The sequence below is a fragment of the Lissotriton vulgaris genome, unplaced genomic scaffold (assembly GCF_964263255.1).
Source record: "Lissotriton vulgaris unplaced genomic scaffold, aLisVul1.2 SCAFFOLD_658, whole genome shotgun sequence".
Classification (NCBI taxonomy): Eukaryota; Metazoa; Chordata; class Amphibia; order Caudata; family Salamandridae; genus Lissotriton; species Lissotriton vulgaris.
In genome coordinates, this window is record NW_028242497.1 from 513,491 (window position 1) to 540,643 (window position 27,153).

Sequence of the window (27,153 nt, forward strand, 5' to 3'; positions counted from 1 at the left end):
TAGTGTTAAGTCAATTTTACTATGTGTTCATTTTACCTTGGGTTCTTATGGCACCGCTTTTTTCGTATTTCCGTTTGAGATAGGTATAGCCAGCTACTTACACTTGCACTATGGTGGAGCCTCCCTCGGCTCGTTTGTCTAGCGTTGAGTCTATTTCACAATTCAGTTAATCTTGGGTTCTTATGGCACTGCTTTTTCCGTATTTCCGTTTGAGATAGGCAAAGCCAGTCACTTATATTTTGTTGTTTAGATGGTCGGGTGACTAATTTGGTCCTGTTTGTTTTCCTTTATTTAGACCCCTGACGAAGGGTCATGGCTATTGTTGGACCCGAAATGCATTGGGTATTGCGGAAAATTTAAAGTTTTGGATGAATGCAACTTTGGTTCATACGACATAAGATGTTATTATGTTGAAATATCTATGAACAGTAAATATTCAATTCACGAACAGAAATTGAAAAATGTGAACTGCAAATAAATGTGAATAATCTAATGAGAAAACAGCGTTTTCGTGTTAATTGGAGAGCCCAGTCCAGAAGTTAGTGATCCTAACCTCAATATATCGTTCAGTTGTTAAGGCACGTTCAGGCTACGTGCGACGACCTTGGGCACCCACCTGAAATTCTCAAAGCAACTTTATTGAAACTGTTTACAATAAGAGTGCTCAGGATAACACAAATTGTTGTACACCAACGAGTGAGTCAACATTATGGCCAATCACGCCAATGACACTCGTGAAGATGGATGACCCCCTTTCATTTACTTCATGGTTGCAATTAGTGAGCAATCGTTCACCAGGCTGGTTAATATATACAACGCTAATGTGGGAGATGTAATTTGTAAATACAGAAACTGTTCGGAAAAAATCTGCTTCAATAATATTAAATAATGTCAATCAAAATGAATAGGAGAGACATGGCATTTCCTAAGTGTCAAAAATGGAAGATGGTGAAATATGGATTGCAGGGTTACAAGGACAACCTAACTATTGGGAGATAGAGTGACATACGTGACAAAGCTGTAATAATGGCATCTCCAAGGGTAATGTTGAAAGGTGTGGTACCGGAATATCATGGACACACTTTTGTATGATATAAATATCATGACTTAAAAATTACCTACAAAAAAATAACAAAACATACGCCCATTGGGTCTTTATTTTTGTTATCAACATTTAGGACACATTATTGATGCCAGAAGACATTTCTGCACACAATATACTGACATATAACCATGCTGAAACAGGAGTGCGGAACAACACAAAGTACCCAAACCACAGTGACTCAATACGTTTTTTTGATACAGAGTAAGAAACCAATTTATTGTCGCTTCCCTAGACACCATTATTTTGTGTCAATCATTTTGTATTTTTTATATTTTCAAAGAATTGCTGACAGAAAAAGACATTGATTGCAAATATTTACAAGGCTAAACAAACTTTAACAAACATTAAAGGCAAAGACTATTTACACATTTAGAAACCATTATGTCACACAAAAGAAAGTATTCTCACATCAGACATTAAATAAAACAATTACTGAAAAAATAATACAAATATTTTTATCACAAACAACAAAACAATTGCAAACACTGAATGAGAGAAACTAGGGGTTGGGAGGATAGAATATAAGTAATTAAATGACTTATATATATTTTAATGCTGGACCAGCCGGTCCTAGCTTTTGTACAACAATGATACTTTGTATCTCCCAAACAACACTGCCGACGCGTTTCTAGACCAGACTGGAGTCCCTGGTCTGTCATCAGGGCTGTATGTGTCTTGTATCTGTAGGATACAAAAGCAATGTTTTGCTTAGTCTAGTGAGTGGGCTCCTTATTACCATGAAGTGGCTATAATGACGGTGTGCGCCACATACCAAGGCTGCTCAATGTAGAATTTCAGAGGGGGTCTTTTGGAGGTCCGTTTAAATGAATAGCGTGGCCGAACAGAGAAGCCTAGAAAGATTTTAAGGATGTTTTTAATTACATGATTGATTCATTCATTATAGTGGCTGAGTCAGTTTGGGGAAGTGAAAGCGTACCTTTTACTTTGGGTAGTGCCGAGTGCTGGCAGGATCCATTAGGAGCGGCGTAACCATCAATTTTGATTCTGAGATATGAGAGAGATTGACATTCAGAGGCTTGGCGGCGTGCAAATGGTCTTTCACACTCGCTTGGACAATTCAAAGAAAGGTTGCCTACCTTCATTTAATTTCTCTTTTGGCATGAAAGGAGTTGTTAATTTCAGCTTTCAAAAGGGAAAAACAAAGCGCGATCTTAGTGGGATGTTCTTGCTAGTTCAGCGCTAGGCGAGCGCGTGTTAGTGCAGGGGGGGCAAATACCTGTAGCTGGAGCTGCTGCTCTGTGCTGCTGGATTCGAATTTCTCTCAATAAAGATGGCCGCTGCCATTTCCTGTTTGTTATATATGCAGAAACTGTGCTGATGCATTATGGGGCATGTAGTCCCATAAATCCCAATTACTTAAATTTTTTTTATTATTGTCACAAAAATCATGAGTGGGTGCTGGGCATATTATCGTCAACACCTTATCGTAGTTTGGAAGTAATGGGTACATCACTCCCAAATATTTGATGTATTATTTGTTTAAAAGCAAAGATTGACTCTGCTAGGATGTGCTAGCGTTTTGGGTGGCTTCTCTGGGCCAGGGACCTATTCTCATGAGATAGAGGACCAAGACCAGCGGGCAAACCAGGGATGTCTAACCGGTGCAAATCAGGACAGATGTAATTAGATATGCGCTATCTCAGACAGGTTATTCAAACCAGTCTGTGCACTGTTAAATTTTAAAATCAGATACGCTTCTTTTTGTAACAGAACGCGCTCGACGTCGTGGCATTTTGACCTGGAATTCATAGTGTACAGAACAGACCATTTGAATTCTTGTTCATTGTGGGACTTCTCACAGAAATGCTCCACCATTGGAGCAGACATCACCTTTTTCTTAATTCGCGATCGGTGCTGGCTTATTCTTTGGTTGACTTGCTGACTGGTTTTTCCAATGTAAATTAATTGGCAGGGACATAGAATCATGTACACAACGTTCTTTGTTCTGCAATTAGAAAATTCTTTGTGCTTCCACTTGATCGCATGATGTACAAACTCGTCGCCTTCTATTGTGCTGGAGCAGGCGACGCAGTTACCACACTTATGGTGGACCTCGATAGGCTTGAGATTCCATTGCGCCAATAAGTCGCTCTTGGGCTTAGGAATAACCACATCAGCTCGGATGAGTTCCTGGCCAATAAAGCGATTTTTTCTGTAGGCAAAAATGGGTTTGGGGAACGGGCAGCTCAACCCCTCCAACAAATGCCAATTCCTTAATACAGCCTGCCTTCGTTTGTGTGTGTCCGGGCAGAAGGTGGTGACGCACACGAGTTTCTCCAAAGGTGCGCGCTATTTGGTTTGTAATAAACATTCTCTAGGCGTATATTTGGCACGCTTAAGAGAATGTTTAAGGAGCTTCTGTGGATAACCAGGCTCTTGCATATCACAGCAAAATGCTTGGGCATGCAGCTCATAGTCTTGTATTTCTGAGCAATTCCGTCTTATTCTTAATAATTGCCCATAGGGTAAATTAGCTTTTAGACTGCGGGGATGTGCACTCCTGTGGTGTAAAATCGTGTTTCTGTCGGTGCCTTTCCTGAACAATGATGAAACCAACCGACCGTCCACACACCTCATTTCAATATCCAAAAAAGTCATCCGGCTAGGGCTATTTTCTATCGAGAATTTTATATCTCTGTGCCTAGTGTTAAGCCATCCGTGAAAGGCTATTAAATCGGTCTGGCTCCCCTGCCACAGGAGCCAGACGTCGTCTATGTACCTGTACCACTGTAGTATTTGATGTTTAAAGGGATTATTCATGTCCACAAACGTTTTTTCATACTGCGCCATGAAGAGCACCGCCATTTCTGGGGCATAAGGACATCCCATGGCGGTGCCCTTCACTTGCATGTAGAACTGACCGTTAAAGGTGAAGTAATTTCTCTTCAGTGCTATTGCTGCCAATTCTAAAATGAAGGCAGTCGGAACCCGATGTGGTCTTTCTCTCATGTCCAGATATAACTGCATGACTTCTAGGGCTTCTTCCTGGGGGATTTGGGTATACAAGGACGTAACGTCCATTGTAACCATGATTTGCGATTGCGGATCAAAGATGGTACCTTCGACTTTGTTCAAAAAGTCGGTTGTGTCACGCAAATAAGATTTAACCTGGCACACAAATGGCTTTAGAAAGAAATCCACATATTGCGCTATCGGCTCTAAACAGGAGTCACAGCCCGACACAATGGGACGTCCGGGGGGCTCTGTCAAGCTCTTATGTATCTTCGGAAGAAGATAGAGGACAGGGGTCCTAGGGCACTTCTTTAAGAGGTAATCATACTCCTTATTGCCCTGGAAACCACTTTCTTTGCCGGAGTCCAAGACTCTCGCTATTTGTCCCTGGATGTCCTTTGTGGGGTCCTCTGTTAGTGCGCGGTACCAGATGGTATTGTTGACTTGCTTCCCACCCTCTGACAGGTACATAGGACGGGGGCAGATGACTATCGCCCCGCCCTTGTCCGCCGGTTTAATCACTATGGAAGGGTCATTTTTGAGAGAACCTATTAAGTCTCTCTGTTTTTTACTCATATTTTGTTTGGTAAAGGTCTTGGCTTTCTCCATCTTGGTGATGGAAGACAGTAATGTCTGTTCGAAGGCTTGAACCTGTTTTGGGATATTAGTGTAAGGAACAAAAGTAGATTTGTTCCTCAAACCAGTTGTTTCTACACTAGAGGTTAATGGAGCATTGGCGAAAAACGCCTTCAGTCTGATTTTACAGCAAAATTCTATCAAACAGGAGTGGGGACACTGACGGAAGTACCTGTCAGTGGAAATCATGGTTGATTGTAGCAAACTAGGGTGTTTGTGCTGTTTAATAAATAGAGTGGGTAAGAATCCAGATGTTAAGACATGCGAAATGAGGCAGTGCTGCTGCATCCATAATGGCAGGTTGTATGATATTTGTGTTCATAAGGAATAATTATTGCATGGTTTGCCCTTAAGGCTTTGTATTTGTATCTATCTTGGATTTGGAAAGGTGAATGGCCTAATGGTGGATCTATTCAATGAGATTTCTCTTAAAAATGAAATGAAATGGAATATTTATAAAGAGCTGACTGTCACTCCGAAAGGAGCATCCTGGCGCTGGTAGGGAGGTGAGAAGAAGCTCCGAAGTTCTTAAGTAAGAGAGACAAAATTCATCTGAGGAGTCGAAAATCCAAGTTTTCAGTGCTTTCCTATATTGTGTTTCAGTTTTTAACATTCTCAGATGCATTGGCAATAGGTTCCAAGCTCTCGTACAGCCATTGTTTTTCCTCCCTTTGTTTTGCATCTTAAACTGGGGGGTTGAGGAGGTTGGCTGACTAGGACCTAAGGGTTCTAGTTGTAATGCAGGGGGTGAACCTTGATGAGAGGTACTTTGGCCCCAGTTTAAGTGAGGCTGTAAAGGTGATTAGGAGAATCTTAAAGAGTATTCTCTTATGTAGTGGGAGCCAAAGAAGGGTTTTTAAGGCTGCAGATGCGGATGACCTTCGTGGTAGTTTTAATACCAAATGAGCCAATGCATGTTGGACCACTTGGAGTCTTTTTAATGTGTGTTTATTGGCTCCTGCCAAAAAGAATGATTTGTGTTCCCTGTACGAATGCCGGAAACAAATAAACCAGATTCCAGAATTTTAGAGACAGGCACAGCTGAAACAGTGACAAGGGGCAGTACCTGCAGTGGGCAGGATTAGCTGCAGTCTTAATTTGTCCTAAAATTCTGTATATATATTTGTGTTTCCTCGCCAGAGGTTTATGTAGAGGGATCAAATGATTGACCCAAGCATTCTCCTATTCAAAATGAAACCCTGTGTTACGTACAGGCGATAAAACATTGTGTAAACGATCAAATAAATGCTGATTATGCATGCACCCTCTTGCAGTCCTAAGGTTTATTTTGCTATGCTGCTGCTCCTGAAAGAAATGCAACACAATATTCACATAAGGATACAGATTCGCCTTGGAAATACCGCAGAAATAAACTTCTGGACTTCTGCATTTAGATGTCGAGGCTGAAATTTAAGAGGCAACAAATAGTCTTTTCAGCTGCAATGCAAACGACTGGACATTTAAAGTGGTTCAACGGTTTAAGAGTTAAGGTTTCAATTGCCATCATATGAAATAGTGGTGCCAATTCTAGCTAAGACACACGACAATGTGAGTACTGTACAGTGGTGTTTAAGAAAGCTGATCACTCGTTACCAGGCTCCCATCAACCACCAACGAACTGCACATAAAACCACAGACCAGGCCTTTTAATGAATGCTAGAAAATAAGCAACCTGGAGCCATCGGCCGTTCCTTCCACGCAGCTCAGGCAATTCCCACAACATCCTGATCTGGCTGCCCTGACCGGACAGGGCATTAGGGTTAGACACTTTTCTTTCAAAGTTAGAAAATCCCTCTTTGTACAAAGACACTGCTGCACTACCGACAGTGGTCTCTGCTGTGAAGGCTGGTTCTTCAGGCGAGGGACCCATCAGGCTGCAGGAGCAAGTAGTCTTGGAGCGCCGCAGGCACTGGCAGTTTGGGGATGAGGCAGTGACACCGGCTTCCGAAGTGTTTCCGGATGGCGCATCGGCACAGGTGCTGCAGACTGCGGGTGGACGAGGACAGCCGTAGCAGTGACTGGAAGAAAGACCGGTGTGTCTAGAAGAGAGTGAGAATGAGTGAGGTAACAGAAGTCTGAAAATAGAGAAGCATTCTCATTCTGGGTTGTATTGAAAATATCCGACAGGTTGGGAGCGAGAGAGATCCTACCCCAGTTTAAACGCCCTTCGGATGCATAAGCCAGTCTGTGAATCTGTCTATTGTCCCTTAGGTCAGTATACATCTGGAACGATAGAGATAATGACCTCAACTTTATATAGTGAGTGCAGCAATGTGTGTTTGGAACCAGCAGTCGGTATTAAGGGCAGGTATTCGTGCCTTATCAAGGTATAGAGGTCTGCATACCTGACTCATTGGGTCTATTTTTACAGCCAGACTGGCGTGCTTTCTGCTAATCCAGTATTTAGACACAAAGACACCTCTGCTAATGTACCTCAATCTTGAAATGAATTAGGCCAAATTTTTCTATCTACAGTTTGTACTCATCAGGAGAAAGAGTTGGGAGGAAAAGAATACCAACCCAGACCAGAACTTGTTCCAGTGCCACACTCATGACTCGCATCTCCTCCACCGACTACACAATCTCACTGGCACCACAGAGTGGTGTGGCATACACAGAGTGACCAAACACATTACCATTATGTTACTTGGCCCCATGTGAGGACGCACTGAAAAACAATAGGGCGGTTGTGATGGAAGAGATACTCAACTCATAGAATCGTTGTTTGATGAGGTCTCCATGGTGACCCTGCATATGCTTATGAATCGGGAAATAGGGTTGGCCCTGTTTTTACACCTCTTCAAACTTTATAGAGGATGAGAGGGTGGTTTCTTTTGTGAGGCATGACACTGTGGAATTTAGTCAATGAACTTCTAGTGATCAATTGCATTTCATTCCCCAGGAGGAGTCTAGTTTAGGACAAACTTTTATCGAAGACTCGTTTGACAAGCACGCCACTGAAATCGCTAAGCATTTAGATTTACTCACATCTGTAACGTTTCTGTGTGTATTATTGAAAAATGTCTTCCAGTTGGTTAAGAGTGAGTATCTCACAATGAGGCTCACTGTGAATATCTGTCAGTACAGAAACAAGGTGTACAAGGGGTTCATGGAGGTCAGTTCTGCACCTTCAGAGTGGGCATGATTACAGCCCACAGGATCAGCTTTTTTTTTTACGACAAACCCTCAACCCAGGCACTTTTTTCAACCTGTTTTTATATGTTTTTACTTCTCTTCTCCCTGCAGCTTTCAGTCTGTCTGCTTTCTTCCCTCCTTCTTGCTCCTCCTCCTCCCCATTTCCTACTCCATTTCGTGGTCCCGCGCACCTTTTCTTCTTCATTCCTGTGCCTGAGGGCACCGGTAAACTCTTTTTTCCTCTAGGTTTTTGCATTTAATTTCCAGCAATTATCTTGTACCTCTGACCCTCCATTTCGATTTTAACTTAGGCAGTACCCTTTTTCTGCACCTGGGTTGCTTTTTTAGGTCTCGCCCACAGACAGCTCTTGCTCTGTGTTTAATGCCAATACTTATAGTGAGCATTGTGTTAGCCCTTTACTTATTATTGGTTGGCTTTCCTGTACGTATGTATGTATGAGGTATTTGTATGGCACAGACCTAGCCAAAGTCAGTCTCAGTGCTGTACTGGATCAAATGAACTCATACAAGAGACGTGCGGTGGGGAGAGGTGGCTGGTTTGTCGAATGTTACTGTATTGTTATATAGTGTTCTTTAAAGAGGAGCATGGAATAGGGCACGTTGTTCCAGCTCCTAGGGCATACATGAAAAAGGTCTGCTACCTTGTTTTTCCTCAGTTTACACTTCTTAGCCTCCAGTCTGATGATGTCCTGTCTCTGAGGAGCCAAGAGCACGAGAAATGGAGAGCTTAACTGCAAGTTACGAATGAGCCCTGGTCATGATTGCTGTGTAAATTATGCAGATGGTTTTAAAGATGGTGCAGGTTGGGATTTGCTTGCTTCCTATTGAACGCAAATAGTCCGACGAATGCAACGTAAGGATGACTCCACAGTGACTTTACTTAAACAGGGCACAACATGAACCTCTGTGATGCTCAAAGGAAATTGTTAAAATCTGATTTTAATATAGGAGCTCATGTTTTTTTTAAAATGTTTTTTATTGGTGCAATATTTTAGGGTTTTTATTAACTGAAAAAAAAATTATCTTATATTGATTGCTATCCTTATTGTGTTTGACCCTCCCATGAAACATAGCTTTTTGGTTTAAATCTTTTTATTGAAGGTTTAACACAATAGACATAGGATACATCAACATCTTGGGCGAGCATGCGGTCGCCCTGCCATGAACTGCTACCCCCTTCTCCCATCGGCTGGGTCCGTGGAGGCTAAATAGTACATGTCCTTCAGAGCCGGGAAGGCCCTGCATACGAAAGCGAGTGGTAATCCAGTCTATCAAACATCCAACTTCCCACCCCCCCTTACCCTCCCTATTCCCACCCACCTTTCCCACCCACCGGTGTGATAAGTGCGATGGCATCAGTTTGTCGTTGTTGGCATGACCGCGACGCTTAGGTAGGTGAGCAAGGTTCCCCCTGAAAGTCTCCTGGAAGTCTAAGTACTCTAAGGTATTTTGGGCAAGTGATTTTGTGGAACTCCTCCGAGAGGAGGGAGACGAAGGGCTGCCATATGTCCAGAAATGTGTCCCGTGTTTGGGTGAGGGAGGCCTGTATTTTCTCCATACCCATAACATACCATAGGCGATGAAGCCACCCCGTGTGCGTAGGTTTCCTGGAGGTGCCCCAAAGTGACAGGATATGTTGGGTGGCCGCCCCCATCGCCAGCCCCATCTGTTTGCCCCTAACCGATTTCAGAGGGAACGTGATGGCGTTGGGGAGGCCGAGGAGTGTGTATGCCGGGAATCGGGGAATTTCGGTGTTGAAGTGTTTGTCAAAGCTGTGTAGCACCTCCTCCCAGTACCCTTGAACCTCTGGGCATTCCCATAGGATGTGAGTGAGTGTCCCTTGTTGCCCGCAGCCCCTCCAGCACCCGGGGTCTCTGCGTGGGTTACCCTGATGAAGCCGGGCCGGCGTGAGGTGCCAGTAGTACGCTATTTTCACCGCCGCTTCCTTACTGGCTACATTGAGGGCGGTGTGGTGGGCCCTGAAATAGATGTCCTGCCACTCCCTATCTGTGAAGGTGCGCCCTAGTTCGTGTTCCCATCTGTTCTGTCCCGCTGAGCGAGCAGCAGGGGAAGGTGGGCCGAGCATCGTGTACAGGTCTGTGATTGCGTGTCTGTCGTTGTGTTTCGTGTGAAGCCAGCGTTCATAGATTGTCAGGGGTCTGCCTACGTGAGGTTGCACGTCTTTGTCCATAAGCCAGTGTCTAATCTGGAAGTATTGGAAGCGTTGTATCTGCAGGAGCGTGTAATAGTCCTGCAGAGTGCAGATTGGCATAAAGCCCTCGGGGTTGAAGAGATCGCCAGCCGCTTTGCATTCTGAGTCTCGCCACTGCGGGAATGACCGTGGGGCCATACCCGGAGGGAACGCAGGATTTTCGAACAGGGGGGACATCGGGGATGGGAATGTGGAGAGGCCTTTTGGTACCGCTACTTTGTCCCAAACCTGCATCACCGTTCTTGTGATGGGGGATTTCTTGAGGTATGAGGGCCTGTCCTTGCGTCTCAGGAATGGAATTTTCCATAGGGACATCTGGCCCATGGCGCGATCCTGAAATAACCACCGCTTATCGGTTTCGGGCCTACTCCATTCTAAGAGGTAGCGAAGCTGCGTCGCTTGAAAATAGCGAAGGAGGTCAGGCACCCCGAGACCGCCGTCCACCGTGGTTCTTGTATTGAGGTCTCTGCGGAGGCGAGGACGCTTACCCGCCTACACAAAGTGTGTAATGGAGTCCTGCAGTTGTTTGAGTACTCCGATCGGGGGCGTAACTGGGATGGTCTGAAAGAGGTATAAGACCTTAGGGAGCAGGGTCATTTTTACCGCTGCTACTCGACCCAGCCAGGAGAGCGGCTGACGACGCCATCTCACAAGGTCTCCGTTGAGGGCAGTTATTAACGCCGTATAGTTCTCCTCAACCGTCTGGGTGGTGCTCGGGGTCAGAGAGATGCCCAAGTAGGGTATGGACATCTGAACTGTTAAGTCCCCATATGTTTGGTGGTCATGTCGTGCCACTTTCGCGTTCCGACCCAAGGGCAAGACTAGGGATTTCTCTAAGTTCATCCTGAACCCCAACACATCCCCGAAGCGCTCCACCTCTGAAAGGAAAGGCGGTACCGACGTCGAGGGGTCCTCAAGGGCCGCTAAGATGTCGTCAGCATACAGGCTTATGGTCTGTTGTTCGCCGCCAAAACGGACGCCTTTTATGGACCCGTTGTCTCGGATCCGCTGGGCCAAGGGCTCGATGTACAGAGCAAAAAGCAGGGTCGAGAGAGGGCACCCCTGCCTGGTTCCCCTTCTAATGTCTAGGGGTTCCGAACGTACCCCGTTAACCGAGATCCTGGCCTGTTGGGTGGCATAACAGCTAGCAACCCACGTGCGGAATCGGTCTCCGAATACGTAGCGCATCAGGACGGCGTCCAAATAACCCCAGTCCACCCTGTCGAACGCCTTCTCGGCATCCACCGACAAGAGGACCGCGTCGGAGTCATTGTAATGAGTTTTATCAATGACATGGAGCAGACGTTTAGTGTTATCCGCGCATTGTCTATTGGGAACAAATCCCGCTTGGTCTGGCTCAATAATCCCCGGTAGGCACGGGCCCAATCTAGCAGCCAGCACGCTTGTGAACAATTTTAGATCGAGGTTGAGAAGGGAGATGGGTCTGTATGCTTTGCACTGGGACGGGTCCTTACCCGGCTTAGGGATAACCACGATGTCCGCGCCCAGCATGTCCTGGGGGATGGAACCTCTACCCTGGAAAGAATTGAACAGTCTGGTCAGCAACGGAGCGATTTGGGGGCAGAAAGCCTTGTAGAAGCTGGCCGAGAAGCCATCCGGGCCTTGGGCTTTCAGAGGCTTGAGACGCGCAATCGCGGAGATGACCTCCTCGGTCCTGATGGGAGCGTCAAGGGAGACCTGGTGTGTTCATTCAGGGGCATTATCTCCGCGTCGCGGAGGTAAGTGTCAGTGAGTGCCTGCTCGGGCGGCGGTTCCGCCGTGTACAACGAGGCATAGAACCCGTGGAAGGCTTCTGCTATTTGGACATCGTCCTGGGCGATCGTCCCATCTTGAGCGTGGACGGAGGGTACCTCCGCCTTCAGGGTCTTAGCCTTGAGGTAACTCGCTAGTAGGCGTCCCGTTTTGTTCCCCCCCACATAGTACGTGTGGCGCAGCCTCAAGGCTGCGTACTCTGCTCTGTCCAGGTCTAAACTGGCAAGCTGAGCCCTAACCGCCTTGAGCTGTCTCCATATCCTGGGTGCTCCGGTCCGGCTGTGGGCTTGCTCGAGATCGAGCACCTGTGCTGACAAGGAAAGCCTCTTTTCCTTCCGAGTCTTTGCTTCCGCCGCGGCCACCGAAATCAGCTCGCCCCTCACCACCGCCTTAAGTGCCCCCCATACCGCGGTCAGGGAAACCTCCGGGGTGTCGTTAGTCTGTAGATAGTCTATGATGCTGTCTTGGAGTCTCTGTGTCACCCCCTCGTGTTGCAAGAGGGCGTCGTTGAGTCGCCATCTACCTCTGCGTTGGTTAAGCGCAGGGGTCTGCATGTGCAGTAGAAGTGCGTCGTGGTCCGATAGCGCCGCTGGGAGCACCTCTACATCTTCTGTCAAGGAAGACACGTCTGCGCTGCCAAAAAAATGATCAATGCGTGCGTAAGTGCGATGTACGTGGGAATAGAAGGTGTACCCCGGGGAGGTGGGGTGGCGCTCGCGCCACAGATCAGTGAACCCCTCCTCCGACAGCCACCGGCTCCCCTCTCGTGTGATTGCCCCGGCAAACCCTTGTCGGTGGCCAGACCTGTCCATGTCGGGGTTCATTACCAGGTTTGCGTCTCCTCCCAACAGTACCGCCTTAACATTGGGTTGCAGTGTGTCTGCTAGTGCCCCCTTTAGAAATGGTTCCTGCTTGGAATTTGGAGCATACAGAGATCCAACAACCATGTCCAGCCCTCCTATGTGAAGTGTGTAAGCCAGGAATCTCCCTTTAATTTCAGCCACCTTGTCTCCCATTGTCCCCTTAAAGTGACGTGCCACCAGAAGAGCCACCCCGCTTTCTTCTCAAGGGTCGAGGAATAATGTTGAGTCGGGAATGCCCTGGAGCGCATCCTGTGTCAGTCTTTGGAGAGTAAGTGAGTTTCTTGGAGCAGACAGATTTCGGCCCCCGAGTTTTCTAAGAAGGACAGGACGGCTCTGCGCTTTATGGGGTTGTTGAGCCCCTTCACATTTAAGGTGAGGATCTTCAGTGGAGGATTAGCCATTTACAGGAAGATTGTAGGCCTGGCAGTGTGTGCGGTGTGCCCAAGGTGCGCCAGGTCCCCGTGCCAATTTGCGTCGACGTAAATGAACCACACCGGGAGGGATCCAGTACTGTCCGCCCCACGCACCCCAGACCCCGGTCCCCCCCTCCTCCGATCCCCCTCTTCCCCCAACTCCCCCATGTCCCTGTGCCCAACTCCCTGTCCCGCCCCTGCCCACCCTAACCCCAACTCGTGGGACCCGGCCCAAAGTCATAGTCCCAGGCCTATCCAAAGTCAAATCAGGCCTGTAGGTAAAAAAGGTGAAGTGGATTGTGGCAGTGGCAGCCAGAGCGGCCCCCGCCCCTCCCCCTCCGCCCCCCACTACGGAGTAGCAATGTGAGTGTGGCCCCCCACCAGTGCACAGTTCAGGGTTTAGCGGTGGAGTCCTTAACGACCTCCTCAATGGCCGCGGCTTTGTCCTTCGCAATCGTTCCTGGGTCCGGGCGGTGGGTATGTTTAGGGCCTCGACGTCTCCTCACTTGCTGCCAGGCTCCCTCAGTCGAGTGGGTTCGGGTTGCTTGCGATAACCCCGGGGAGGAAGCACCGTCCGAGTTGTCGTCGGGGAGCTCAATACCCAACAGGGCGCAGGTGTCCTGGAGTGAACGGAGTTGGTGCAAGGTTCCTTCCCATTTGAAGACCAGACGGAATGGGTGACCCCAGGAGTAGGGCACCCCCTTGTCTCTCAGGAACGTGGTGACCACTCTGAAATCTTTGCGTTTCTGCAGAGTAATTGCCGAGAGAACTTGATATAGTTCAATGGGATGGCCTCGGAAGCGGATGGGTTGTGCTTTGCGCGCATCTCGTAGGATCCTCTCTTTCAGGGGAAAGTCCGGGAGGAACGCTAAAATGTCCGGTGGGGGGGCCGGAGCTCAGCGAGGCAACCCCACCCGGTGAGCGCGGTCAATGCGAATGGGGAAGTCGGCTGCTTCATTGAGAACCTCTCGGAAGAGGTCTTGGAAATACTCCGTGACGCTGTTCCCCTCCGCTTTCAATGGCACTCCCCGAACCCGTATATTGTTCCGCCGAGAGCGGTTTTCAAGGTCCTCCGCGTGGGCCTGGAGGCCTACCTGTTGCTCTTGAAGACGGATGACTTCCTGCTGGAGGAGCACCAGGTCGTCACCGAGGGTCTGATTCGATTCTTCCACCGCCATCACTCTTTCCCCTAGACCCTCCAGGTCCCGGCGCAGCTCCCTCTGCTCGCTCACTATGTCCTGCTTCAGAGTCTGGAAGTCCTCACGTAGCGTGTTGAAGAGGGACTCTAGGAACGATTTCGTGATGGGGCTTCCGCAGGCTCCTTGATCGGGGTAACAGTCTGAGCCGACGGCATTGTAGGCGATTGGGATTTCCCCGATTTAGAGGAGGATTTCATGAAGAGTTCATTGATCGGACGGCCCCCTCTGCGTGTAGTGCTCAACATAGGTGGGCGAGAAATCGGGCTGTCCACGTCCCAGCGCAGTGGAAGTGCCGTGTCAGGGAGGCCCACTGGTCTCGGTACCCCCGTGTCTGTTTGGTGTGGCCTGGAACGCTGGGGAGTATGGTGTGCGGCTCACCTCCCTCGGGGGCTCAGCCTCCACCCCTTGGGCAGGAGCCGGCCGTGCAGATGGAGGGTAGCCGGTCCGCTGGGCTCCTAGTGTGGTTTCAGGGTATAGTTCAGGCACAACTCACAACCCCTCGTGCACCATAAGCAAGTGTCTCAGGGCATTGCGCAGGGCGGGTCCCGGGCTCACAGCAACTTTCCTCCCGCCGGGGGCGCGACCACAGGCCCCCTGAGTTGCCCCAGCTCCTCACCTTGAGTAGCGTCGGACCGCCCGTGGCCTCCTCAGCTGCATGTGGGGTCCTGTGGTCCGGCCCGGGCAGGCGACAGCCGGCGTGCAGAGTCTCAGATAGGGCGTTGTGCGATGCTAGGGGGGGGCTGGGCAGGCCACCAGGCCTTGCGCGCCCACTGTCTCTCACCGCTGTGGAGGCCCAAGCCGGGGCCCAGCGTGCAGCGTCCCTCAGGCCCAGTACACCCCGGACGTCAGCCGCTCCGCCGTCCGTGATCAAGCAGAGACCCAGGGGCCTCTGATATGGTGTGCTGAAGGCCCCCCCCCCCCCCGGCCCATCGCCAGCAACTCTGGATGCACACTCCTCCGCCGGCAGGTCCGGGGTCCGCAAAGGCCCAAGCCGGGGACTAAATTTGAGGCACTCCCGGGCAGCACCGCGGGCCAGTCCCGGGGCCGCTCGAGCACGCCAGTGACAGCAGCGCAGGTCTTCTGTGCTCCGGGGGGGTCGCGTCACCAGGCAGAAGTCCCTGTCACATCCGCGCCGCTCCGCAGCAACGTCCAGCCACCTCGAGGCCGAGGTAAAGCAACTGAGCGCGGGGCCTGGATCTCGTCACCTTCCCGCCCTGTGGTGCAACGGCGGCCAAGGTGTGCAGCGGTCGCCCTCCGGGGTTATTTCCGGGGGTTTCAGGTGCACCCCACAGCATGCCGTGTGGGTAGCGGTGTGTGGGGGGCCAGATGCGCTGGATAACAGGGCTTTAGTGGGGGTTACAAGGGACCAGGGCGAGGAGCTCCGCGGCTACACATCCGTCCCGGCCGCCATCTTAGCCACGCCCCCGAAACATAGCTTTTTAAAAAAAATTCTAACTACTTTATTTTAGTGTGTACTCCATTGGGGTATATGTTTTTTCTTGCTTTCTCCCCAGTGTGTTGTGTGTCCCCTCACATCCATGGTTCCCCGCATTCTCTGTGTTGCTCTTTGCTACCCAGCTTGTCCATTGCGGAGAACCACTCTGAATGCAGCAGCAAGGGTGGTCAATGGAGTCAAAAGACACAATTACATCTCCCCCTCCCTGAAAGAACTAAAGTGGCTCCCAATTGAAGCTTGCTGTAACTTCAAAACTGCTGGTCTCACTCATAAATTCCTTCACACTGGTAAACCAGCCTACCTGGTAGCCAAACTCGCTAAGGCAGGCCAGACAAGAAGCCTAATAAGCACCAACACCCTACTTCTCATTCATCCAAAGAAACAAACAAAAAACCCTGGCACGCTCCTTCTTGGGCAATGCCCCCAAAGTCTGGATCTCTCTATAAGTAGATTTTAGGACCAAACCCTCCTTTATGATCTGTAAGAGACAAATAAAGTATCACCTCATCAATCGACTTCTTAACCCTCCAGTGAGTAAAGAATGGGGCATATTGGTAATCTCTACTCTGCTCAATGTATAAATTGTTGTATTTCTCTCAACAAGAATCAGGATGCAGTGCTTGAGTTATTTACTTTGACATATTGTTGTCTGATATTATTGCGTGTGTCAATGTTGTAAAGCACTCTGATTGCGATGGTCTTGCCAGCGCTATATAAAACTGTCTAAATAATGTTCGGAAGGTGATCAGTATATCCCTGTGTTTGTTGAGGTATAAGGGAAGGGTTTTATCCAAGGTTAACACATTTTGTCCTTTGAATACAAAAAAGAAGAGAAAATGGTTTTACATCAGCAAATTTGGACTTTTATATACATCAACGCTCTTTGTTCTTAAAAGATTTCCAAACTTTTTGTTAATTGTTGAAAATTGTAAATCTGCACCCTTCAAAGGCTGCCATCCAAACGGTGCACATTTTCTTTCTTTTATAATATGGCATTTTAAGTCTGTTTAGATGAAGATAAATTGAGGGGCGATACCATGGAATCTTGTCTTTAACCAGTGAGCCCATTGTCAGCCGACAGGGAGAAAGCTGCAGTTGCTGCAGAAAATGTTTAACATAAAAAATTGGGCAATATGGATTTTCATGACAAGCAGAGTAGCTACTCCAGCAGCAATTTTTTGCCTAAAATACAACTGAAAACTTCAGTGTAAATTATAACTTTAGATACCGATTTGGCTTAGCTAGAAGGCAAGAAATTCTGGACTTCCTTCAGTAACAGTGTTATAACTGGCAGCTCTCACAGATGTTTGATAGAATTATTTATTCTAGACTTACATCAGTGTAGTGTCCGTATATCTATGCACAATATTGATGTTAATGTAAATATGTTATGTAATTGTAAGTCCTTTATTAATTTCCACTAGGTCAGTGAGCGCGTGGAACCTTGCACACTGTGTGGATTATTGAAAGGGATTAACAGTTGTAACTTGACGATCATACTCTGATTCAGGCAGTAAGTGAGGAGATGAATAAATCAACCAGCCTCATAACTGTGACTTGTGGTTACTATAGTCAGATTTTTAAATATTTCCTTTTTAACAGCTACCACCGCTTTATCATTTTAAAGTAGCATAGAGTAAAATTCCATAGACAACTGTAAATATAGATTTTTTCATAGCAGCTACTTAATGTGACATATTATCTCTATGTGTTTTTAATTTATGGATCAAAACACTTCTTCCTAAGGAATGTTAGTTTTAACCTAGAGCAACACATGGGATCAGGCACTAGAAAGTTTACTGAAAGGGGAGAGTGGTGAGATATGTTAGGCAGTATTACATATTCTCAGTGCACTTCTTTTTGAATACAAGAAATGTGTATAGCAAGCAAATGTTTTTATACTGTAATAATGCTTTGGTAAATGAAAAAAACTCTAATATGCTGTTTTAATAATGATCCGAGTAAATGATCTGTGATATGGGGAATGACTTGCTGTGTGAGTGCATTTTAAACTATTTTTAATTGTACCCATGATTGCCATTTATATTTTGCCTGTAAACGTGTTTTGCACATTTCGTTATTTGTAGGTTTTTGTTAAAACCAATGAAATAAAATTAAATTGAATTCGTCAATCTGTATAATTGCAGGGTCACACAAATTGGTTTTGTTCCAACCCGGAATGTACAAATAATGGTGAAATTAACCAAGTTAATTTTTGAGTCCTGCAGTAACACAAGAAATCTGTGAGAGATTTGTTGGGGAGTATAAGAAATTGTTCAAATGTATGGCTAACAAGGTGTGTGATCATCAAAGGCCCTCATGCCGTCAAATCACAGGAAAGATTTGCTTCTGTGGTTTGCCTTTGATTCTTTGAAGCTTGTAAAAAGAGGTTAGAGGATGGAGAAGATGAGTCTGAATAGTCATATGATGACCCGTAAAAAAAGGCCAACAGTCCCATAAGGAGAAGGCTTTAGGAATATGGAAGAAAACCCGTACTTAAAAAATTTGAACAAATTAAACAAATCTAAACATAAGCATAAAACCACAGAGCAACACAATGTTACCTTCTAGAAGCTGATTACTCTGAGGTGTGAAAAGCAAAGTAATATTCAAATGAGGAAATCTCAAATTAACTCTTGCCATGATCATATGGAGCCCGCCAATGGAGACCAAGTAACGTGATCAGGTCCTGTCATAAATTGTCCAAGAGAATATTGTGTTGGTGCCGCTCTTCAATAGTTTGATATATTGTAGTAACACAGCCTTCTAAAGTGTTTAGGCTGAATAACCCTTCATGCATGTCTGAACACATTTCCTAGGCTTCTTGTTTTACTTCATTTCAGGGCCATTTCATGAATGACAATATTGCCCTGTGTCAGAAGGTTTCAATTTCTGTACCGATTTATGATATGGGATAAAAATGGATCAATTTATCTACATGGACTGATATCTTTAAGGTTTGTAAGGAAGGACTTTACTACGAAACTGTTTTGCCATCTAACAGAATGGTCACGAAAAAAGTCTTGAAATTCCAGGCTGCCTTTACTCTTGGAGTCTTTACAAGGTGCAGTGTAGTTGCTCTGGGGCCAATGGTCAGCCAGGCCTTGGTGTGCGGGGTGGCTCCACTGTATGGTGCATTTGTGGATTCTGCTGCAATGTTCAACAATGTCAACCAGTGGTGCAGACGACAGAAGGATTAGTTACTTACCTGTAATCCTAGTTCTCTTCCAGGGGTATACTCATTAAAGTCATAAGCACTGAATTATCTCCGCCCATGAGCGGGGACCCGGAACAAATAAACAATATACATATATATGTGTAAATATAACCAAAAGTACAAAGTACTAAGTAATTATACACATATACATGTAGAATAACCATAATATGCAGCCTAACCTTAACACATAGGCTAATCAAACCAAAACCTTACACGTTCTGAAGCATGAAAATATGCTGTATATAAATGCAATAAACAGGCATGAGCCTAAAATGCATTTCATAGCCATGAAAAACCTTTTATTTTCATCAAAGAACCTGTAGTAAACAGTTATTAGCCTAAAAGGGCTGCATATGAAAAAATGTCTGTGTACAGAAAATCAGACTGGCACCCTGCCTTTAAGGCCCCAGAGAATCTGCACACTTTGCCTTTAAGGCCTCCAGGAGAACTCTGTTCCCATCATGCCCCAAAGGTGACAGTTAGGTCAGTTCTTTTGTACGGTACAGTAAACTTTAGCAGGAATCTGCACTTAAACATATTGAAACTTTAAACCTTAATGCTACTGCTCGCCCGGGGAGGCGGGAGGGTGCTTATGACTTTAATGAGTATACCCCTGGAAGAGAACTAGGATTACAGGTAAGTAACTAATCCTTCTCTTCCAGGGGATACTCATTAATAGTCATAAGCACTGAATAGAGTAGCAAGCTCATACCCACAGAAGCGGGCGAACAGATAAAAGCATAGTCATACTTTAAAATCACAGTGTTTAACTAGTATTAGCAAACAAATTTCTGAGTGATGCTTGTCCCACTTGTGCATCAGTCTGAGCATCAGAATCCAAACAGTAATGGCGTGTAAACGTATGCACTGAACGCCAAGTAGCTGCTTTACATATCTCTGACATAGCCACATTCCTAAGGAGAGCTGTGGTAGAAGCTTTTCCCCTCGTAGAATGAGCCCTAGGTCTACCTGATAAAGACTTGTGGGCTAGCTGATAAGCCAGTAAGATACATGACACTATCCACCTAGAAATGGATCTCTTGGATGCTGCCAAACCAGTATTTGTAGGACCATAGTTCACAAACAGACGGTCCATCTGTCTCAAGGACTTTGTTTTATCAAAGTAAAATTTCAAAACCCTTTTTAGATCTAATGAATGTAAAGTCCGTTCTGCCAGACTTGAAGGGTTCGGAAAGAAAGTAGGCAATGTTATGGATTGGTTAATATGAAAATCCGACACCACCTTAGGTAGGCAAGCAGGATGAGTCCTGAGCACCACTCTGTTTCCATGAAAAACTGTGTATGGTTCATTGCAACACAAAGCCTGGATTTCGCTCACCCTACGAGCAGAAGTGATGGCCACCAGGAACGCTACTTTCCAAGACAGGTGTTGCAAAGACGCTTTATGTATCGGCTCAAATGGGGGACCCATTAATTTAGTCAATACCACATTAAGCTCCCAAGGTGGAGACGGAGACCTGATTGGAGGATAAACCTTTCTTAACCCCTCCAGAAAATCCTTCACCACAGGCATTCGAAAGAAAGATATCTGTGTTGGCGATTTTCTATAAGCAGTTATTGCAGCAAGATGGACTTTGATGGAATTAAACTGCAAACCGGATTCAGCAAGGTAAAGAAGATAAGGCAAGACCACCTTTTCTTGACCATGAATAGGGTCCAGACCCTTACTCTGACACCAAAGGTAAAAGCGTTTCCACTTAAATCCATAGGATTGTCTCGTAGAAGGCCGCTTTGCTTCCTTAAGGATGTTCATACACTCCGGATTCAGCTGTAAGTGCCCGTACTGGATGACTTCAGGAGCCATGCTGCCAAGCGCAGGGAGGGCAGATTGGGATGAAACACTTGCCCCTTCTGCTTGGACAGAAGATCCGGGCGACACGGCAATCTCCTGTGCGGTGTTATTGACAACTGGAGGAGATCTGGGAACCACCACTGGCGTGGCCACTCTGGGCAAATCAGTATCATTCTGGATTGAGTCTTGTACAGCCGATTGATCACCGCTGGTATCAACGGTGTCGGTGGGAAGGCGTACAGCACATTTTGACACCAATCTATCAAAAGGGCATTCCCTTGAGACCCTTTCTGGTAGAACCTGGACGCGAAGACGGGGCATTTTGCATTTGCCGCGTCTGCGAACAGATCTATGTCTGGTGTTCCCCAATCTTGGAAAATGCTGTGCGCGACGTCTTCGTTGAGAACCCAGTCGTGCGCTTCGACGAAGTCTCTGCTGAGGTCGTCCGCCTGTGTGTTGAGACTCCCCGACAGGTGAATTGCTGTTATGGACAGGTCTCGCGCCGGTAACCAATACCAGATCGTCTGGGCTTCTATGGAAAGAGTCCTGGATCTGGTACCCCCCTGCTTGTTTAAGTAATACATTGTAGTTGTATTGTCTGTTTGCACCAGGAGGGACCGAGTCTGTAGCGATGGCGCCAGGGACTTGAGAGCAAGATGGACCGCTCTGAGTTCGAGAAGATTGATGTGATATCCTTTCTCGAAGTCTGACCATTGCCCTTGTACCTGCAGAGGGCCCATATGCGCCCCCCAGCCTTGGAGAGAAGCATCTGTTATCAGAGTCTGCGTTGGTGGGTCCTGATGAAAAGGGACTCCCTTCATCACGTGCACCTTCTTCATCCACCACCGGATGGAATCTTTTGCAGACTGTTGGAGATAAATCCGGTCCTCCCAGCATCCCGTCCTCTGTTTCCACTGATCTTCTAGACACTGTTGTAGAGGACGCATCTGCAAACGTGCGTTTGGCACGATGAAAATGCACGACGCCATTGAGCCCAGGAGAGAGGACACTTGCCGAACTGTCGGACGTGCAGTTTGAAGGAGAAGTAGACACTTTGCTCTGATGGATGACCACCTCTCCTCCGAAGGACACACGTTTTCTACTTCTGTATCCAGCTGAGCACCCAGGTAGTGGATCTTCTGGGTGGGGTTCATTATCGACTTCTTGTAGTTGACTTGCAGACCCAACTTGTACATGAGCTGAAGACAAATGGACAGATGTTCCTCTAGAAGCGATGGGGATGAACTCTTCAGAAGCCAGTCGTCTAAGTACGGATATATGAAAATCCGACTCTTTCGAAGACAAGCCGCCACTACAGCCATACATTTTGAAAATGTCCTGGGAGCTGATCTCAGGCCAAAAGGAAGCACTGCGTACTGATAATGACGAGCCGCCACTTGAAACCTGAGAAATTTGCGATGCTTTCTGGATACCGGAATATGAAAATAAGCGTCCTTTAGATCGATGGAGCACATCCAATCCCCTTGGTGTAATTGAGGGAAGATCTGGTGAAGAGCCAGCATTCGGAATCTCTCCTTCCGAATGAATTTGTTCAGTAGCCTCAAATCCAGAATGGGTCTGAACTCTGTGACTGGACCTTTTTTCTGCACAAGAAAGAATCGAGAGTACAGGCCTTGACCTCTCTGCTGTAAAGGGACTGGTTCTATGGCCTTCTTCTTCAGGAGGACGTTCGCCTCCTGTTGCAAGCGCTTTATATTCCACTGTACCATCTTTAGAGGGCGCATGACAGGGGGTGCCTTCTTGAATCTCAAAAGGTACCCGTTCTGAATGACATCCAGCACCCATCTGTCCTTCGTGATCTGTTTCCACTCGTCCAGATAACGCACAATACTTCCTCCAACCGGAGTGGGACACGGTTGTAGAGGAAGCATCCATTCATTGTTTCTGAGGCAGCATGGCAGCTGATGACTGCTGCCTATTTCCATTGCCTCTGCCCCGTCCAGGCCGCCGCTGCTGGAATTGCGATCTTTGTTGATTCTGGCCTTGATTTTGCGAAGACCAATTCGTTTGTTGACTCCTTTGCTGAAAAGATCTCTTGTCATAGGAACGAAAAGTACCCCGACGTTTAAATTCTTTTTTCTTCTCAAGGCCTACGGCCTTAAGAGTGTCCAACTCTACCTTCATCTTAGACATCTGCATGAGATCCAAACAGAGTTGATCCATTAAAAGGTAAATTGACCATTTTCCTCTGTGCCTCCGGCTTTAGCCCCGTAAGGCGAAGCCAGGCTGTACGTCTTGCGCTAACACCGTGTGCATAGCCATGAGCCGACAAGTCCGCAGCATCAGCAGCCGCGCTAATGCTCTGGTTAGCCACCAAACCTCCTTCCTCCACTATTTCCAGGAAGTCTTTCTGATCCTCTTTAGGGAGTTTATCTGCAAAACGAGCCACTGAGTCCCAGAGCAGACGGTCATAGCGGCCCAATAGAGCAGCCGCACTGGCCACTCGCATGACCGATCCTGAGGTATTGCACATCCTTCGCCCCAAGGAATCCATACTCTTACTATCCTTTTCAGGTGGAGCAGAAGAGGTAGATGCTGCCGAATGCGCCTTTCTGACTGCTGCTACAATCAGGGAGTCTGGTGGTGGGTCAGACCGCAAAAACATTGGGTCTTCCTCTGGAGCCTTGTATTTCTTCGCAATCCTAGAAGGACCTGAACCCACCGTGGCCGGAGTTAGGAATGTCCTCATTGCTGGTTCAATCAATCCGGGCACTAACGGTAGAAGAGGCCTGCCAGTCGTCTTGTGATGCAAGGTTTCGAAGATGACTGACATTGCTACCTGGGGAACTGCCATTTTGATGCTGAATTTACTCGCTCCACGACATAATACATCATTAAATGTGCTTAAATCGTCTACTGGAGACACTCTGGAAGGAGGAGTAGAAGATATAGTCGGAGAATAGTCTCTATATGAAGATCTTGAAGAGGACGAAGACGATGTAGAAGATGGAGTAGGAGTTCTACGTCTTCTTTGAGGAGTTGCCGATCGCTGCCTCCTACGCTCCCCTGAACGAGATTTCTCTCTCACTAAGGATCTTGAGCGTGATCTTCTATGCAGTTCCGTCCGAGGGACCGGAGCTCTCTCCCCCATTATCGGACGCATCTTCCAATGCCTTAAACTTTCCAACCACCTCGGTGACAAGTTAATAGGCTGCTCTGTATGCTCAGGTGAAGCTTCAGGTGACACCTGCACAATATTCAGCTCTGCGGAAGACTTAGAAGCTCTTGACGCTGCACTGTGTTCAGAGACCAATGAACCAGACGGGGTCCGCTGTCTGGGCACCAACTGTCTGTCATCTGACACCTGCCCTGAGGTTGAGCCCGAATGAGCCACCACAGAAGAGTCCTGGTGCACTATCCCTTGCCCCACTGCAGATCTGTTGTCTTGCTGATCATGCGGGGAACCTTCCACTCTAGGTTCGGGACTTATTTCTGACCTCGACAAAGAGCTAATTGAGGTCCGAGAGGCTGGTCTTGATAGTCTCGACTCCGACCTATGATCAGGTGGGGGAGACCTAGACACTCCATGCTTCGAACCCGAAGCATGCTTCGACGCCGACTTACGTCGCGATGGAGACCTTGACCTTCTCTTTTTAGGTCTCGACGTCAAATCCTTCGACGTCATCCTTTCTCTCGACGTCGATCTTTTCCTCGACGACGTATGTCTCCCTCTCGACGTCGACCGATGACTCTTCCTCGACGTCGACCCTTTATCCTTCAACGTCGACCCTTTATCCTTCGACGTCGACCATTTTTCCTTCGACGTCGAACCTTTTTCCTTCGACGTCGACACACGATCCTTCGACGTCGGACATCTCTCGTCCCTCGACGTCGACCTCATACGATCCTTCGACGTCGAGCGTTGCACTCTCGACGTCGTCCTCACTGCAATCAAAACCAATTGCCTCGACGTCGACAAGGATTTCGACGGCGACTGCCTCACCGGCGATGTCCTTTTTTGACGGTGACGCTCCCTGGAGTCGATGCTTCTTAGTTCTACCTTCTGGAGACGCTGATCTTCTAAGTTTGGGCTGAGAAGATGGCCTGGCAGATGATAATAGGCCTTTAGAACTCTTCTCACCACGGTTTTCTCTCTCCAGAAGGCCCAGCAACCTCATTTTCTCTCTTTCTTTTAAAGTTCTATTTGAAAGGTCGAGGCAGTGATAACATTCTTCCACCTTATGAGAAGCTGGAAGACACACCACACAAACAGAGTGTGGGTCAGTTTTCGACATCTTCTTCCCACAGGAAGGACATTTGTAAAATAAAGGTGGCATTCTGACTAAAAAACACCAACAGCTTAGTCAGAAAAGGGTAACAACCCACCACCAAAGTTATATTTTGTCAAGAAAAGGCAAGAAAAACCAATTTCAAAGACAGAAAATACTTCAAAAGAGCAGAGCTCAAGTTCCAGGTTCCTCACAGAACAAGCCGGAAAAAAGAACTGGCCTAACTGTCACCTATGGGGCATGATGGGAACAGAGTTCTCCTGGAGGCCTTAAAGGCAAAGTGTGCAGATTCTCGGGGGCCTTAAAGGCAGGGTGCCAGTCTGATTTTCTGTACACAGACATTTTTTCATATGCAGCCCTTTTAGGCTAATAACTGTTTACTACAGGTTCTTTGATGAAAATAAAAGGTTTTTCATGGCTATGAAATGCATTTTAGGCTCATGCCTGTTTATTGCATTTATATACAGCATATTTTCATGCTTCAGAACGTGTAAGGTTTTGGTTTGATTAGCCTATGTGTTAAGGTTAGGCTGCATATTATGGTTATTATACATGTATATGTGTATAATTACTTAGTACTTTGTACTTTTGGTTATATTTACACATATATATGTATATTGTTTATTTGTTCCGGGTCCCCGCTCATGGGCGGAGATAATTCAGTGCTTATGACTATTAATGAGTATCCCCTGGAAGAGAAGTGGGCGATACCCTCTCTATGCATTCCTGATTTTTGCCCTCTATAGTTAGGTGTAGTCAACTGCAAGATGCCCCTGTGGTTATGTGTCCAGGAAAAAGCTGATTGTCAGACAGCAGCTCTTCGTGGAAGTTTTCTGGCACTTTGATTATGTCATTATAAAATTATTATTTGTATTCTAAGTTGCTTGATAAACATAACCCTTCTCATTTAGGTACCAACAACTGTGTCCTAGGTGATCAGATGCTGGAGGGCGTTCTGTGCATTTGTAAATGGGAGGAAATACCGCTAAATAACTGTGAAGCTGGCCTTTTTAAACTAGCTCTCGCACCCCAATTTACTTTTTCGGGGATGCTGATCTACAGGAACCTGGGCGGCTGCGCTCCCGGATTTCATAGCTCCCTTTTTACTTGACGTCACTAATTTCTCGATTTTAGGAGATTTAAACCTACATTTTGATGACCACAACTGTTCCACTAGCGTGATGCTAATTTCTGACTTTGACACTTTAAATATGCCGCTACGCAATTCTGGCCCCACGCATAAAGCGGGACATTTGTTAGATCCTATTTTTTCCAAACTAAATAATATAACATGTGAACCCACTATACTTTTACTCTGGTCAGACCATTACTTAGTTAGCTTTAAGCTTAAACAGGTGGCGAAACAGGAGACATCATTTGCCACAGCCGACGCAATTTGGTCCAGAAATTGGAAAAAACTTAACATGGACCATCTAAACGCCCAACTGCTTAACTCTAAACCAGACTTTAAAGCAGTTAAAATCTCGGATACGAATATCATTCATAACTGGTTAACAGTATCAGCAGATACTCTTATCCCGCTAACTATGAACAAACCGATGTACCACCGTCTCCCAGCCCCATGGTTCTCTGAGACACTTAAAGTGGAAAAAACGAGATGTAAGGTGCTAGAGAGGCAGTGGAGGAAACACTATGCACCGGCGGAAAAAATGTCTTACAAACAAGCCATTAAAGCTTACCAGTCACTTTGCAAGACGGCGAGGGCGGAATATACTAAAAACAATATTCTGGCTGTACAAAATGACCCAAAACTTATTTTTGAAGTGGTACAAGAACTGTCGGGTGCAGCACACCAATCGGAACCCCCTAAACTATCGGTAACACAATGTGAACAGTTAGCGATGTACTTTAATGATAACATTGAGAAAATGTATACCGAATGTAGTATAAACGGAGAACAGTGCCTTGAATCCATTCAAATGTCAGCAATCCTCACTCCTCTAAGTGAGCCGGTACAATCCTCTGGGAACTTACTTACCAGTTGGCAACTGCTAGATACAACATCTTTTATGGATATACTAAATAGCATTAAGTCAGGTTCCCCGAAGGACCCTTTCCCTGTACAC

The 27,153-nt window shown here is 46.8% G+C and overlaps 1 protein-coding gene across 2 annotated transcripts in view; it reads right to left on the bottom strand.

The window, feature by feature from the left end:
* Positions 1–1,139: 1,139 nt before the first annotated feature.
* Positions 1,140–27,153, bottom strand: part of ASB18 (ankyrin repeat and SOCS box containing 18) — a 279,270-nt gene continuing 253,256 nt past the window's right edge. For both annotated transcript variants that reach the window (XM_086948326.1, XM_086948327.1), the window contains exon 5: positions 1,140–6,753. In XM_086948326.1, the coding sequence (XP_086804452.1) occupies positions 6,568–6,753 (186 nt within the window). In that variant the 3' untranslated portion in view covers positions 1,140–6,567. The remainder of the gene's footprint in view (positions 6,754–27,153) is intronic.